At 37.2% G+C, this 16,882-nt stretch overlaps 2 protein-coding genes and 3 non-coding genes across 5 annotated transcripts in view; 2 read left to right on the forward strand and 3 right to left on the reverse strand.

Annotated features, from left to right (window-relative positions):
- Nucleotides 1–38: 38 nt before the first annotated feature.
- On the reverse strand, nucleotides 39–109 carry TRNAG-GCC. The gene has a single exon. It is a non-coding gene; the product is annotated as a tRNA-Gly (tRNA).
- Nucleotides 110–933: 824 nt separating this feature from the next.
- TRNAS-UGA lies at nucleotides 934–1,021 on the forward strand. The gene has a single exon. It is a non-coding gene; the product is annotated as a tRNA-Ser (tRNA).
- A 1,384-nt stretch (nucleotides 1,022–2,405) lies between these two features.
- LOC123420218 (photosystem II D2 protein) lies at nucleotides 2,406–4,281 on the reverse strand. The gene has a single exon (XM_045107301.1). It carries the CDS (start codon nucleotides 3,595–3,597, stop codon nucleotides 2,536–2,538), a length of 1,062 nt encoding a protein of 353 aa, XP_044963236.1. The 5' UTR covers nucleotides 3,598–4,281; the 3' UTR covers nucleotides 2,406–2,535.
- Nucleotides 4,282–4,578: 297 nt separating this feature from the next.
- Nucleotides 4,579–4,666, forward strand: TRNAS-GCU. The gene has a single exon. It is a non-coding gene; the product is annotated as a tRNA-Ser (tRNA).
- A 9,415-nt stretch (nucleotides 4,667–14,081) lies between these two features.
- LOC123420213 (NAD(P)H-quinone oxidoreductase subunit 2 A, chloroplastic) overlaps nucleotides 14,082–16,882 on the reverse strand; it is a 6,887-nt gene continuing 4,086 nt past the window's right edge. Inside the window, exon 2 of the mRNA XM_045107297.1 lies at nucleotides 14,082–16,882. This exon is cut by the window's right edge and continues 1,745 nt beyond it. The gene's annotated coding sequence lies outside the window, so the exon portion shown is untranslated.

Raw genomic sequence — 16,882 nt, forward strand, 5'->3', positions numbered from 1 at the left:
ACTAAACTTTTTATCATAGTACTTTGATAAATTAAGCGGGCGAGCGGCGGGAATCGAACCCGTATCTTCTCCTTGGCAAGGAGATGTTTTACCATTGAACTACGCTCGCTACGGTATATATTTTATAGCGTATATCCGCTTGGGTCGACCGTCTATGTCTGGGTCGACCGTTTCATTTCATTTTCTATTCTATTATATTAGATATTAGAGTTTTCCTTTTTTTATTATCTGTCAATGAATATTCTAATGGGAATTTCATAATACTGAAAGAGAAGAGCTAGCAATTCGGAACGCAAATTGCGTTTTAATACGTCTCACTATTCGAATTTTTTAAATGGCCTTTATTATTTCTTTTTTATGGGGTTACTAAATATTAACCAAATTTAATTTAAGAAATGAGAGAATTCAGAATAGCTACGAGAAAGACTAGTCCAATCCATAATGATGTACCGGAAAATACAACATTTTTATTATTTGACCAACCATCAGGAGAAGCAAATACAAGGGGTACACTAATTACTAAGACTGAGGAAGTCGCAATTAATGCAAAAACAGCTAATTGGAAAGCAATAGTCATATTTCTAATCCTCCAAGCTACCATCAAATAAAGTTGACTACATATTTGATCCCTCACTTAACCAAAATTGTAAAAAAATACAAGAAGTAGGAGGGGTTTAATCATGAATCCATTGATTCTTCTCTTTAATTAAAATTTATTACTTAACCTCTTTTTTATTTGGATATGGGGGTGAGAGGAGGTTATTTAGTCTTTATTTCACAAGCGGGTATAGCGGATCCTGTATCCGTGTATACAGTATACAGAGATATATCGAAAAGGAACTTGTATCTGATATCTTTCTAGAGGTTAATAAATATTTTTATTTTTTATATGGCTATGTTCTATTTGTAGGAGTAAAATAAGGATTAGGCGGTGGAGAGATGGCTGAGTGGTTGATAGCTCCGGTCTTGAAAACCGGTATAGTTCTAGGAACTATCGAGGGTTCGAATCCCTCTCTCTCCTTTTGCTTATTGAATACGTTTGTTTCTTTCATTTTTTTTTATTCTGTCCCTTATCTTTCTTTCATAAAAAGGAATGAATGGCTCGGCTAGATAGAATAACCGAGCCAGAACAGAAAAAAAGTAGAACAGGTATAAATAAGAAAATCTTAGTTAAGAGGGTTCATGTAAAGAACAGGTTCCAAATCACGATCGATTCCCTTTTCAAAACCTGCTGCAGCAGCTCGGGCTCTTCCTGCATGCCATAAATGGCCCACAAAAAAGAAGAATCCTAGAACAAAATGAGAAGTTGATAACCAACTTCTAGGAGAGACATAATTAACTGCATTGATCTCGGTCGCTACGCCACCCACGGAATTTAAAGAGCCTAAAGGAGCGTGGGTCATATATTCTGCTGAGCGCCGTTCTTGCCAAGGTTGTATGTCTTTTTTCAACCTACTCAAGTCCAAACCGTTGGGGCCCCTTAGAGGTTCTAACCATGGAGCACGAAGGTCCCAAAAACGCATAGTTTCCCCTCCAAAGATAACCTCCCCAGTTGGGGAACGCATTAGATATTTCCCTAAACCTGTGGGTCCTTGAGCGGATCCCACATTAGCTCCAAGACGCTGGTCTCTAACTAGAAAAGTAAATGCTTGAGCTTGAGAAGCTTCTGGCCCGGTGGGTCCATAAAACTCACTCGGATAAGCTGTATTATTGAACCATACAAAACAACAAGCGATAAAACCAAAGACAGATAAAGCAGCTAAACTATAAGACAAGTAAGCTTCTCCAGACCATACAAATGCACGGCGAGCCCATGCGAAGGGTTTGGTTAAAATATGCCAAATTCCCCCAAATACACAAATAAAACCCAACCATACATGTCCACCAATTATATCTTCTAAATCATCTACACTAACAATCCACCCTTCTCCCCCAAAAGGAGATTTTAGTAAATAACCAAATATAACACTGGGACTAAGGGTCAAATTGGTAATTTTTCTTACATCTCCCCCCCCAGGGGCCCAGGTATCATATACACCGCCAAAATAAAGAGCCTTGAGTACTAGAAGAAAAGCACCTAGACCTAACAAAATTAAGTGAATACCCAAAATTGTAGTCATTTTATTTCTATCTTTCCAGACATAACCAAAGAATGGAAAAGATTCTTCAAGAGTCTCGGGTCCCAGAAGCGCGTGATAAATGCCACCGAAGCCTAAGACTGCGGAGGAAATTAGGTGAAGTACGCCAGATACAAAGTATGGAAAAGTATCTAGAACTTCCCCCCCTGGCCCTACTCCCCAACCTAGAGTAGCTAAGTGTGGAAGTAAAATCAACCCTTGTTCATACATGGGCTTTTCTGGTACGAAATGGGCCACTTCAAATAGGTTCATTGCTCCGGCCCAGAATACGATTAATCCGGCATGGGCTACGTGAGCTCCAAGTAGTTTACCGGACAAATTGATAAGTCTGGCATTCCCAGCCCACCAAGCAAAGCCGGTGGTTTCTTGGTCACGACCAGCTAAAACGAAAGTTCCATTAAAGAGCGTTTCCACGTGGTAGAACCTCCTCAGGGAATATAAGATTTTCATGAGGCTGATCCTGAGCTGCCATCCACGCACGAATACCCTCGTTTAAAAGAATATTTTTGGTGTAGAAAGTCTCGAATTCAGGATCTTCCGCTGCACGGATTTCCTGGGAAACAAAGTCATAGGCACGTAAGTTCAGAGCCAAGCCAACTACGCCAATAGCACTCATCCATAAACCGGTGACGGGTACAAATAGCATAAAGAAATGTAACCAACGTTTATTGGAAAAAGCAACACCAAAGATTTGGGACCAAAAGCGGTTAGCAGTGACCATTGAATAAGTTTCTTCAGCTTGAGTTGGGTTAAAAGCACGGAAGGTATTTGCACCATCACCGTCCTCAAATAGAGTGTTTTCTACGGTTGCTCCATGAATAGCGCATAGCAGAGCCGCGCCTAATACTCCGGCAACTCCCATCATATGAAATGGGTTCAACGTCCAATTATGAAATCCTTGGAAGAAAAGGATGAATCGAAATATCGCTGCTACGCCAAAACTCGGCGCAAAGAACCAACCAGATTGCCCCAGTGGATAAATAAGGAATACCGAAACAAAAACAGCAATTGGACCAGAGAATGAGATTGCATTATAAGGCCGCAATTGAACAGACCGAGCAAGTTCAAATTGGCGTAACATGAAACCTATTAGTGCAAAAGCCCCGTGGAGAGCTACAAAAGTCCATAGACCGCCTAATTGACACCAACGAGTAAAATCTCCTTGTGCTTCTGGCCCCCATAGTAGCAACAAAGAGTGTGCTAAACTATTGGCAGGGGTAGAAACTGCTGCGGTTAAGAAATTACAACCTTCCAAATAGGAACTTGCCAATCCATGGGTATACCAAGAAGTTACAAAAGTTGTCCCTGTAAACCAACCCCCTAAAGCGAAATAAGCACAAGGAAAGAGCAATAGGCCAGACCATCCTACAAAAACGAAACGGTCCCTTCGTAACCAGTCATCCATAGTATCAAATAGATCATTTTCTTCTTTAGGAACTCTACCAAGGGCTATAGTCATAGTGATCCTCCTATTCAATTACTTCAACCATTTCCGAGCACCTCATATCACTTTCCAAGGCATATGATAGTTTTATATCTGTGGACGATTTCTTTCTCGTTCAATGCCCTTTTTCAATGGTCTCGAAGAGAGAAATTTTCCATTTTTATCTATGGAGTCACAACCGAGGTCGTTGTAAATCCATGAATTTGATTCGATTTGTTTTTCTTATCTTATACTTATAGAAATAAACCTTTGAATTCAGCATTATTCCAAGACTCCTATTTCAAAGTCTATCTTTTAAGGGAAAAATGAAAATAAAAGTAACCCCTTTTTTCCCATTCCCTCTCTATTGCATGGGGGGAAGAACTAAAATGGAGGATTCTGAAAAAAAAAAGGACCTTCGAAATCAATTTTTATGTGTAGCGCAAAGGAGTTGCGATTTCTTCTTATTCCTATAGAACATCTAGTAACAAGAATATGAAATCGTAAATAGCGAAAAATTCTTGTCTTGCGCGGTCTAAGTCTAAGGAAATACGAAAAATTCGCTTATACAATTTCATCTACATCGAATTTATATATCAGAATAGCGGATAGAGGCATCATTCAAGGAGTCAGGTCTACTTACTTTATGCTTCTTTCCAATTTTATGGTGGATTTGATAAGAACCCTTTTTGCTTTCTTGATAAATAATCGACAAAAAAAAAAAAAGCGTTTTTTTATATATAGCTTGTTTTATTATAATTATAACAAGTCCTATATGGAAATGCCCGCTAAAGAGAAAATCTATTTGATTGTCTCTCGGTCAATATCGATTTTTACAAAGAAAAAACAAGAATTTTCTTCTTTTTTTTATTAACATTAAGAAAAAAGAATATAACTAAAATGGAATTGGCAATATAATTTTTATAGACTTTTGAAAGAAAAAAAGGGGTTTTTTGCAACCGTTATTTCTTATTTCTTGCCTATATCATATCACGGAAACCTTTCGCTTTGGAACGTGGAGAGATGGCTGAGTGGACTAAAGCGGCGGATTGCTAATCCGTTGTACAATTTTTTTGTACCGAGGGTTCGAATCCCTCTCTTTCCGCTCCCTTGGATCATTTGGGACTTTCAAACTGGAAAGAATTCTGACCCCCGGATTTTCTCATAGATAAATGTACGAAACAAATCCAATTTGTAAGAAAAAAAAAAAATTGAATTTTTACTCCTCGCGTCCAGGATTCCGTCCTGGATCATTAGATAAGAATCCAAAGATAAAGAGTGAAACAAAGAATATCACTACTGTATAAACAAAAAGTTTGAGAGTAAGCATTACATAATCTCCAAGATTTTTTTTTAAGGAATAGATTACCAGTTTTTCCTTACCACACGGATCCACTAGGATGGTTTTTTTTGATACCTAAAAATGCAAAAATGAATTCTGGAAAAAAATTGCAAGAATTCATTTATAATAAGAACTCTTATCAATAGCAAAAATAGGGTTAGGTGGTATTGAATAGGTATTGTGTAGGTACCTAAAGGTACCTGCTCAACCTAGGTGCAGGGGAGTAGAAAGGCTGATCCAAATTTATTGCTGTAGCTACCCATTCAATGTAGAATAATTTCAATTTTAGAATTGAGGGTTCATAATATAAAAATATAAAACTTCTCGGCTTTTACCCATTTTAATTTTTTTTTTTGGAATGAACACATCATTCAATTTGGCATACAGAGTACTAAAGATTTCATCGAAAACTTACAGCAGCTTGCCAAACAAAGGCTAATAGAAAAAAGAATAGAGGTATAACAGGCATAATATCCACGATTGGATTGAAAATAGCATAAGCTTCGGGCAATTTGGCAAAGAAAAAACTAGTAGGATAAAGAACAGAATTAAAACAGATACAGGTTAAACTAAGTATATTAGGCATAACAAGCATTTCATTCTTGTAGAGTAAATAATTGGATTTTGATTGAGTTATTTTTTTAAGGGAAAGAAGGAAAAGGCAGATTCAAAATCTTTTTTTCTTCGGACTTTCCCAAACACAAAATACCTCCTTGTATTCGCACTCTCAAATGAGAGTGGAATAAATTCGACTTTCATATAATATCTTAATAGAATTCCATGTAATGATCAATGCATTTTTTTGATTCTATATTATCTGCATGTGTAGAATACTAGCAAGAGAATATCTCTTCTTTATTTATGTAATTGAAATGGTATTGACGAATAACAAATAAACATAATAGTGTTTATTAGTGTCGCATAAAACCCGAAATGGGGCGTGGCCAAGTGGTAAGGCAGCGGGTTTTGGTCCCGTTACTCGGAGGTTCGAATCCTTCCGTCCCAGATTGTTTCTGATGAAACAAACGGTGAAATCATATAGTACTCCGTATGAGACAAAAGTTTATTAAAGAGAATAATGATATCTTATGTTTTCTCAGAAAACATAATAAAGTCTTAAGTCCAGTCAAATTGACTACCTTTATTTTCATGAAAAAAATGGGATCTAGCAGGCACATTCAGGATATGCCTCTACTATGATCACTTAATAATCACTTAATAATCACTTAATCATATTTTTTTCTTCCTTTTGGTCTTCGAGTCGAAGAAGTACCAAAAACAATTAACTACCAAAAACTTTCAATCTATTCATTGGAATAGTTTATTTAGTTATTATAGTTAATTGTTTTTGGTACGGAAAAAATATATTACTAATAGAATTCTAATTCTAGTAATTAAATGAATTAAACTTTTTTGGAGGTTGATAGTTTATTTATTGAGGAAGAGTCAATCCTTCTCTTCTCACTTCAAGATTGATCATCTCGAGCCATCCGTTGAGGGTGGAAATTTAATAATAAATAAGTTTTAAGCAAACTTGTTTAGTCGTCTTTTTCTATGTTTCATTCATATGATAGAATTCGAATATGGGTTTAAATAAATTGGATCTTGGCGGAGGCTTCCCGGATAAATACTTACTTTCTTTTATCCATATTGCTCCATAGATAGCAAGTTTTAATTTTAATTAGTATACAAAAAACAAAACCAATGACTATTCATGATTCCATCCATATTGGATCAATTTTCTATACCACTTTGCAATGAAAAGAGGAATGTTTGTTATGGTAAAACTTCGTTTAAAACGATGTGGTAGAAAGCAACGTGCGACTTGAAGGACATGATCGATTGTGGATTTTGCTATCCATCATTTTCCATAGTAATGAAAATGCTCTTGGCTCGACATAGCCTGTTCTATTCGTTCCGAACCAAATTTGCGCAGGGTTTAAGTAACATAGTACACGATGGAGCTCGAGAGGACAGAGTTTATTTTTTATCAAGGGAAAGAATCTAGGGTTAGTGAAAACTAATAAATTAGGCCAACTTTGTCAGTCTATCCTTAATATAGAAATAAATCGAAAGGTTAAAATACGAAGAAAGTCCAATAAAAGTATATCAGAATCAATCCCCCTTATTAGATTTCTATAGAAGATAAATGCTTTATCGAAGGAAATAAGAAAAAAGGGTATGTTGCTACTCTTTTGAAAGAAAAAAATAGGAATTCCCGAAGTAATGTCTAAACCCAAGGATTTCACAAATCAAAGATAAAGGATTCCAGAACAAGTAAACACAATTTTCAATTGTCTCAACAACAGAGTTGGATCAGAATAAGGAATAAAAGTCAATTCGTTCGAAATGAGACAAAGAAAAGAGTTTAAAGACGACTCAAAAATTTTTGAAGGATTTTGCCTTCGAAGTTTCTCAGGCAGAATTAGCCAACTTGAGTCATGAGTATAAATGAAATTTGTTTTTTCTGTAAGGAAATTAATGGACGTCATAGTCTAATTTCTATTATTATCGACAGAAATTCGAATCATTTTCTCGAGCCGTATGAGGAGAAAACCTCCTATACGTTTCTAGGGGGGGCGTTGTTTATCTACATCTATCCCAATAAGCTGTCTATCGAATCGTTGCAATTGATGTTCGATCTCGAAGAGAAGGAAGAGATCTTCGAAAAGTAGGTTTTTATGATCCGATAAAGAATCAAACTTGTTTAAATGTTCCAGCTATTCTCTATTTCCTTGAAAAGGGTGCTCAACCGACAAGAACTGTTTATGATATTTTAAGGAAGGCGGAATTCTTTAAAGAAAAAGAAAGAACTTTGAGTTAATTGAAGAACTAAATGAATAAAAAAGTAGGATAGGAGAAGATTATTAGTATTCCTCGTTGTCTAATTATTTAGACACAATTTACCTCTTTCTTAATCCTATTTGGATTTATATCGTGCCAATCCAACATAAGCCCCTATTTTATTTACTTTTTCTATCTAATTTGTTTTCTTACCATTGTATTTCCATTGACAAAGGTCTATTGAACAAATAGAATTTGTAGATAGATGGGTCTCTTTATCCTCACTCCATATTTAATTTTTCTGCTTACACTTCGCTCAAATGATAAGGGTGTTCCTCTTGCATGTATTCTCATACAATATAATATATATTTTTTTTAATAAAAATCGCTAAAAAAAGGAGAATTTGGCCATCGTGATTAGGGTCGCTCTTTTTTTTCACTTTAGTGGAATTTAACCGGACCTGTTCGTTTTGCCATTTGAGTGTTTTTCATGGTCGATAAAATCTTTCTTTTGATGTCTTGCTAGTTCAATGTTTTGACAGAAGCGCGCGGTGTAATTCCATTGATTTTTGGATTTCGATCGTATCTAAGATCCTTTTTTTATCTGGGTTGCTAACTCAATGGTAGAGTACTCGGCTTTTAAGTGCGACTATGATCTTTTACACATTTGGATGAAACAACAAATTCGTCCAGACTCTTGGTAGAGTCTAGAAGACCACGACTGATCCTCAAAGGTAATGAATGGAAAAAATAGCATGTCGTAATAAAATCAATCTTTTTTGAATGGAATCCAAAATTACGATTTTCTGGGTCTAGTGAATAAATGGATAGAGCCTGGCTCCAATTCTGGTAAAATAAAAAGCAACGAGCTTAACTTCCTAATTGGAAGGATTCCCCGCTCTAATTAGACGTTAAAAATAGATTAGTGCCGGATGTGGGGAAAGGTTGGGTTTTCCTATGAGTGGACCCTTTATTTTTTCTTTTTTTTTAGAAATCCTAATTATTCTTGATTATGGATTGAATAAGGGATGTTATGGATTGAATGTGTAAAAGAAGCAGTATATTGATAAAGAGGCTGTATTCCAAAGTCAAAAGAGCGATTGGCCTGCAAAAATAAAAAACTTGTTCTGTTCTTTTTTGTAATTTAGAACAAACATAAACTAATTCGGTAGAAAAGGAGCGGAAAAAGATCCGTGGATTAGACTCCCTTTCTTTCCAGGGTTTGTATTAAAAATGCAACACCCTGTTCTGACCATATTGCACTATGTATCATCATTCGATAAACCGAGAAATGCTTCTTCTCTCTGATTCAAGTAGAAATACAAATGGAAAAATTCGAAGGGTATTCAGAAAAACAGAAATCTCGTCAACAATACTTTGTCTACCCACTTCTCTTTCAGGAGTATATTTATGCATTTGCTCATGATTATGGATTAAACGGTTCTGAACCTGTGGAAATAGTTAGTTGGAATAACAAGAAATTTAGTTCACTACTTGTGAAACGTTTAATTATTCGAATGTATCAGCAGAATTTTTTGGATAACTCGGTTAATCATCCTAATCAAGATCGATTATTGGATTACAAAATTTTTTTTTATTCTGAGTTTTATTCTCAGATTCTATCTGAGGGGTTTGCGATTGTTGTGGAAATCCCATTCTCGCTACGGGAATTATCTTGTCCGAAAGAAAAAGAAATACCAAAGTTTCAGAATTTACGCTCTATTCATTCAATATTTCCCTTTTTAGAAGACAAATTTTTGCATTTGGATTATCTATCACATATAGAAATACCCTATCCTATCCATTTGGAAATCTTGGTTCAACTCCTTCAATACCGTATCCAAGATGTTCCATCTTTGCATTTATTGCGATTCTTTCTCAACTACTATTCGAATTGGAATAGTTTTATTACTTCAATGAAATCCATTCTTTTTTTTCAAAAAGAAAATAAAAGACTAGTTAAATTCCTATATAACTCTTATGTATCAGAATATGAATTTTTCTTGTTGTTTCTTCGTAAACAATCTTCTTGCTTACCATTAGCATATTCTGGAACTTTTCTGGAACGAATCCACTTTTCTAGGAAGATGGAACATTTTGGGATAATGTACCCTGGTTTTTCTCGGAAAACCTTATGGTTCTTTATGGATCCTCTTATACATTATGTTCGATATCAAGGAAAGGCAATTCTTGCATCAAAAGGCAGTTTTTTTTTGAAAAAGAAATGGAAATGCTACCTTATCAATTTCTGGCAATATTATTTCTTTTTTTGGACTCAGCCGCGAAGAATCCATATAAACCAATTAGCAAACTCTTGCTTCGATTTTATGGGATACCTTTCAAGTGTACCAAAAAGTCCTTTGTTGGTAAGGAATCAAATGCTGGAGAATTCATTTCTCATAGATACTCGAATGAAAAAATTCGATACCATAGTCCCCGCTACTCTCCTCATAGGATACTTATCAAAAGCTCAATTTTGTACTGGATCGGGGCATCCTATTAGTAAACCCATTTGGACGGATTTATCAGATTGGGATATTCTTGATCGATTTGGTCGGATATGTAGAAATCTTTTTCATTATCATAGTGGATCTTCGAAAAAACGGACTTTGTATCGACTAAAGTATATACTTCGACTTTCATGCGCTAGAACTTTAGCTCGTAAACATAAAAGCACGGTACGAACTTTTATGCAACGATTGGGTTCGGCATTTTTAGAAGAATTTTTTACGGAAGAAGAGCAAGTTTTTTCTTTGATGTTCACCAAAACAACTCTTTTTTCTTTCAGTGGATCACACACTGAGCGTATTTGGTATTTGGATATTATAGGTATCAATGACCTGGTCAACCCTCTTAATTAATCATTAGACAAAACTAATAAACAGGAAAGGGTTGATAAATGATCAAGAAAAAACTTTCATATTTTTCATTCTGAAATGTTCCTTTTATTATAATAAAGAGTAGGTGAATCAACTTACTAATTAAAAAATTAGTAGAACTTCCTCTTTGGAATAGAATATTGGCTATTTCTACATAGGGAAAGTCGTGTGCAATGAAAAATGCAAGCACGATTTGGGGAGGGATTTTTCTCTATTGTAACAAGGAAGAATTATCTACTCCATCCGACTAGTTCCGGGTTCGAGTCCCGGGCAACCCATATAGAAAAGACCCATCAAAGTTTTTAACTTTTACTCACTTCATTTACAAATACAAAATTATTGGTTTGGTTAATTTATTTATATGGATAGCCAATCTTTGGGCTGACTTGGTTGACATTGGTATATAGTCTATGTTATACTGTTAAATAACAAGCCTTCTATTATCTATATTCTAGTTAATACGTGTGCTTGGGAGTCCTTGCAATTTGAATAAACCAAGATCTTACCATGACTGCAATTTTAGAGAGACGCGAAAGTACAAGCCTGTGGGGTCGCTTCTGCAACTGGATAACTAGCACTGAAAATCGTCTTTACATCGGATGGTTCGGTGTTTTGATGATCCCTACCTTATTGACCGCAACTTCTGTATTTATTATCGCCTTCATCGCTGCCCCTCCAGTAGATATTGATGGTATTCGCGAGCCTGTTTCTGGTTCTTTACTTTATGGAAACAATATTATCTCTGGTGCTATTATTCCTACTTCTGCGGCGATCGGATTGCACTTTTACCCAATTTGGGAAGCTGCATCTGTTGATGAGTGGTTATACAATGGTGGTCCTTATGAGCTAATTGTTCTACACTTCTTACTTGGTGTAGCTTGTTATATGGGTCGTGAGTGGGAACTTAGTTTCCGTCTGGGTATGCGTCCTTGGATTGCTGTTGCATATTCAGCTCCTGTTGCAGCTGCTACTGCTGTTTTCTTGATTTACCCTATTGGTCAAGGAAGCTTTTCTGATGGTATGCCTTTAGGAATCTCTGGTACTTTCAACTTTATGATTGTATTCCAGGCAGAGCACAACATCCTTATGCATCCATTCCACATGTTAGGTGTAGCTGGTGTATTCGGCGGTTCCCTATTCAGTGCTATGCATGGTTCCTTGGTAACCTCTAGTTTGATCAGGGAAACTACTGAAAATGAATCTGCTAATGAGGGTTACAAATTTGGTCAAGAGGAAGAGACTTATAATATTGTGGCTGCTCATGGTTATTTTGGCCGATTAATCTTCCAATATGCTAGTTTCAACAACTCTCGTTCTTTACACTTCTTCTTGGCTGCTTGGCCTGTAGTAGGAATCTGGTTCACTGCTTTAGGTATTAGTACTATGGCTTTCAACCTAAATGGTTTCAATTTCAACCAATCTGTAGTTGATAGTCAAGGTCGCGTTATTAATACTTGGGCTGATATCATCAACCGTGCTAACCTTGGTATGGAAGTAATGCACGAACGTAATGCTCACAACTTCCCTCTAGACTTAGCTGCTGTTGAAGTTCCAGCTATTAATGGATAAGGTTTTTCTGCTAACATATAAGAATTTTTGAAGAAAGAAAAGACAAAAATACCCAATATCTTGTTCTAGCAAGATATTGGGTATTTTGAATCTTTTTTTTCTTCTTAATCTTTCTATTCAGAATTCAGTTAACGACGAGATTTAGTATCCTTTCTTGCATTTTCATAACTCGTAAAATGCCGAGTAGGCACGAATTCTCCCAATTTGCGACCTACCATAGGATTTGTTATGTAAATAGGTATATGTTCCTTTCCATTATGAATCGCAATTGTATGGCCAACCATTGTGGGTAGAATGCTAGATGCCCGGGACCACGTTACTATTGTTTCTTTCTCCTCCTTCATATTGACCTTTTCTATCTTTGCCAATAAATGATGAGCTACAAAAGGATTCGTTTTTTTTCGTGTCACAGCTGATTACTCCTTTTTTCCTTTTTAAAGAGTGGCATTCTATGTCCAATATCTCGATCGAAGTACGGAGGTCAGAATAAATAGAATAATGATCAACGGAAAAAAGAAAAAAATCCTTTAGCTGGATAAGGGGCGGATGTAGCCAAGTGGATCAAGGCAGTGGATTGTGAATCCACCATGCGCGGGTTCAATTCCCGTCGTTCGCCCATCGCATTATTGCAAATTCCAAAAATGCAATTTTCCATATTCCTAGTTACGTATTTACTTACGGCGACGAAGAATAAAACTATCGCTATATTTTTTCCTTTTCCTAGTTCTTCTTCCAAGCGCAGGATAACCCCAAGGGGTTGTGGGTTTTTTTCTACCAATGGGAGCTTTCCCTTCACCGCCCCCATGGGGGTGGTCCACAGGGTTCATAACTACCCCTCTTACTACGGGGCGTTTACCTAGCCAACACTTAGATCCGGCTCTACCCAAACTTTTTTGGTTCACCCCAACATTACCCACTTGTCCGACTGTTGCTAAGCAATTTTGGGATACTAAACGGACCTCCCCAGATGGTAATCTTAAAGTGGCCGATTTACCCTCTTTTGCAATGAGTTTCGCTACAGCACCTGCTGCTCTAGCTAATTGCCCACCCCTTCCACGTGTGATTTCTATGTTATGCATGGCCGTGCCTAAGGGCATATCGGTTGAAGTAGATTCTTCTTTTCTCTCAAAAAACCCCTTCCCAAACTGTACAAGCTTCTTCCAAAGCATACGGCTTTCTAGATGTATATGACGATCTCTAGACAGATGGATCTTATATGAATCATATGATGAAGTACCACATGAGTGGATATATAGGAAAGGAATCCAAATCTGCCGAATCGCTCATGTTATGATCTTCTACATCCTAGGTCTCTGCGTTCCGTCATCTGGCTTATGTTCTTCATGTAGCATTCAGATCGAATGACTCTATGAAATTACGTCGATACTTCCACATATTATGGGTAACGTAGGAGACATCCCTATTTTCCCCCGGGGGTCTTAATTACCACTGCTTAGCTTTCAATTTGCCTCTGACCATCAAATTAAATGTGAATAACCCGTCCTCCTCTCTTTGAAACAAGGGGCGCTTCCGGTTCTGTGCGTGCTTCAAACAATTTTGTCTTCTCCATATTACCATATCTCTAGAGTCAATAATTTTCTATGAGGAACTACTGAACTCAATCACTTGCTGCCGTTACTCAACAGTTTTCTGTTGAGGTCTATCCCGTAGAGGTAGTCAAATTGGATCAGTGATCGATTTCTAGGTTTCGTCGTAAACCTAATTGGTTACTTCCAATTACGTAAATCAATAGTTCAAACCGCACTCAAAGGTAGGGCATTTCCCATTGATATAGGAACTTTTGTACCAGAAACAATAGTATCTCCAATTATAGCCCCTCTGGGATGTAAAATATATCTCTTCTCACCATCCCCATAGTGTATGAGACAAATGTATGCATTTCGATTAGGGTCGTATTCTATGGTTACGATTCTACCAGATATGTCTTTTTGATTCCGTCGAAAATCTATTTTACGGTATAGGCGCTTATGACCTCCCCCTCTATGCCTTGCGGTAATGATTCCTCTGGAATTACGACCTTTACCACAACGGTGCCGTCCATGGATCAAATTATTTCGTGGATTGGATTTCACTTGCCTGTCTACGGTTCCCTTGCGTGTGCTCGGGATAGGTGTTTTGTATAAATGTTTCGCCGTATTATTAAGTATTCTCCTTTAGTTTTTTTCTCTATCTAGAAGTGGAATAGAATAACCCGGTTGAAGGGTAATGATCATACGTCTGTAATGCATTGTATGGCCCAGAATAGGTCCTATTCTTCTACCTTTTCCAGGTAGTCGATGGCTATTCACAGCTACCACCTTAACACCAAAGAAGAGTTCGACCCAATGCTTTATTTCTGTCTTAGTGAATCCCGATTCGACATTAAAAGTATATTGATTCTTTCCCAATAAACGAAGACTTTTTTCTGTAAATACTGCGTATTTGATTCCATCCATAAATCGACTTTCCCTCCTATGCTCTGAGTTCCAGTATCGATAAGAATTCGAGTTCTTATTGTTCTTATGTTATGGTATGAATATACCATACCAATTCGTTATGTATGGATGATGGATGAGATTCCATGGATAGAGAGCCAGTTCCAATAGACTTATGGAATGTTCCCGTTCGTGTGCATCCAGCAGGAATTGAACCCGCAAATTTACCAATTATGAGTTGGGCGCTTTAACCATTCAGCCATGGATGCTTAACAGGGATCATCGTACATCGTAAATAACCAATTTTCATATAGAAAGACATATCATAGAAAAATGAAATCGAAAATATTCCGAGATGGCAAATATTCGGAGATGACTATGAAAACACCTCTCTGGATCCTCGAATTGAAAGAGAGATTGAGAGGGATCAAGAATCCTAATTCTCGCTATTTGGAATGGATCCAATTCTATTGAGTCTGACTCATAGTGATCATTTCTCTTTAGCAAAGAATGACCTTGGTTATCAAAGGATTGAACAACCGGGATCCATTTCCTTATGATACCTAGTTGGCATTGATAACAAGGATCTAATGAATTATGAGTTTAATAGATCCTCTTTAGCAGAAAGACGTATATTCCTTGCTCATTATCAGACAATCACTTATTCCCAAACCTCGTGTGGGACTAATCGTTTTCATTTACCATCTCATGGAAAACCCTTTTCGTTCCGCTTAGCCCTATCGGGTATTTTAGTGATAGGTTCTATAGGAACTGGACGATCCTATTTGGTCAAATACCTAACGAAAAATTACGATTTTCCTTTCATTAAGGTACGAGGGCTTCTTATTCCACAAGAACGAAAGCACCTTTTCATTCTTTCATATACTAGGGGTTTTTACTTGGAAAAGACAATGTTCCATACTAAAGGATTCGGGTCCATAACCACGAGTTCCAGTGCACTAGATCTTGTAGCACTTAGCAACGAGGCCCTATCCATTAGTATTCCACATAAGAAATCCATTCTAGAAAAAAATACAATTAGATTAGCTCTTCATAGACAAACTTGGGGTTTGCGAGCCAAGGTAAGATCGGCTCGGGATCATGGGACCCTTTTCTATCAGATAGGAGGGGCTCTTGTACAAAATAGACTTACTAAGTAATAACCCCATAGAATCTATCTATATAAAGATAAAGAGGCAATCGTGTCAGGAAGCGGGTTTTTCTTTGGCCAAAAGGTACTTCGAACTTGGAACGAGCATGAAGAGATTAACGAGACTTCTTTCTCTTTTGAGTTTTTCTGGCGGACCTGCCGCGCAAGATCTTTGGTCTTCCCCTGGAACCGATGAAAAAAAGTGGATCGCTTCTTATGTACTCGCTCAGAATGATTCTTCTCTATCTATAGTTCATGGCCTATTAGAAGTAGAAGGTGCTCTGGTGCAATCCTTACCGACAGAAAAAGATTGCAGTCAGGTTGATAATAGTCGAGTGACATTACTTCGTCGGTCCGAACTAAGGAATCTGTTATAAATGTTTTGAAATGGATATTGTTCTCTCTTTGATCAGGGATTGCTATATGAAAAGAAGTGGAGTTTGAAAAAGGGAACGGAATGCTCAAACCGGAACTGCTAGAGGAACGAATTTTCAATAGCATAACTTGGGCTCCTAGAATATGGCGCCCTTGGGACAATCTATTTGATTGCAGGGTTTTGTTCCGAAGCAAAGATATCCGCGGAGGCCGGTTCGTTCGTCCTATTCTGATATTCAGGACCAAGAGGTACTGGATTCTCTTTCGGATAGGCCCTGAAAGGAGAAGAAAGGCTGAAATGCCAACGGACCTCTGTCTATTCTCTAATTCACCCGATCCGATAGTACCCGTTTTTGGAACGTCCAGTGCCAAAGTCACTGAATGGGTAAGTCACCAATCCAATCCCTTTGACAAATCGGATGTCATATTAGATATCATATTCTATATATATAGAAATATCATAGATAGAATAGACATATAGAATTTTTGGTCGGCAAATTCGAAGGAATCATTGAGTGAAAAAGGAGCAAAGAATGACAAAAGACGAGACTCTACTAGTCTTCACTCTTGTGGTTTCCTCTTCCTCGGTTTCTGTTTTCTTATTCGGGATCTTGCTTTTCATGGTTCTCATCTCTGCAACTCGCGATTTTCGCGAGAGAACCAAATCCAAGTTGGTGAAGATCATGATTTGGGCTGGCACGGTATTGGGATCGTTTGATCGATTTCCTTAATTTGATCGCTACTTAATGGGCGTGCGCTCAAAGGATACAAACAGGGATTCGCAAAC

Source organism: Hordeum vulgare, unplaced genomic scaffold (genome assembly GCF_904849725.1).
Source record: "Hordeum vulgare subsp. vulgare unplaced genomic scaffold, MorexV3_pseudomolecules_assembly, whole genome shotgun sequence".
Classification (NCBI taxonomy): Eukaryota; Viridiplantae; Streptophyta; class Magnoliopsida; order Poales; family Poaceae; genus Hordeum; species Hordeum vulgare.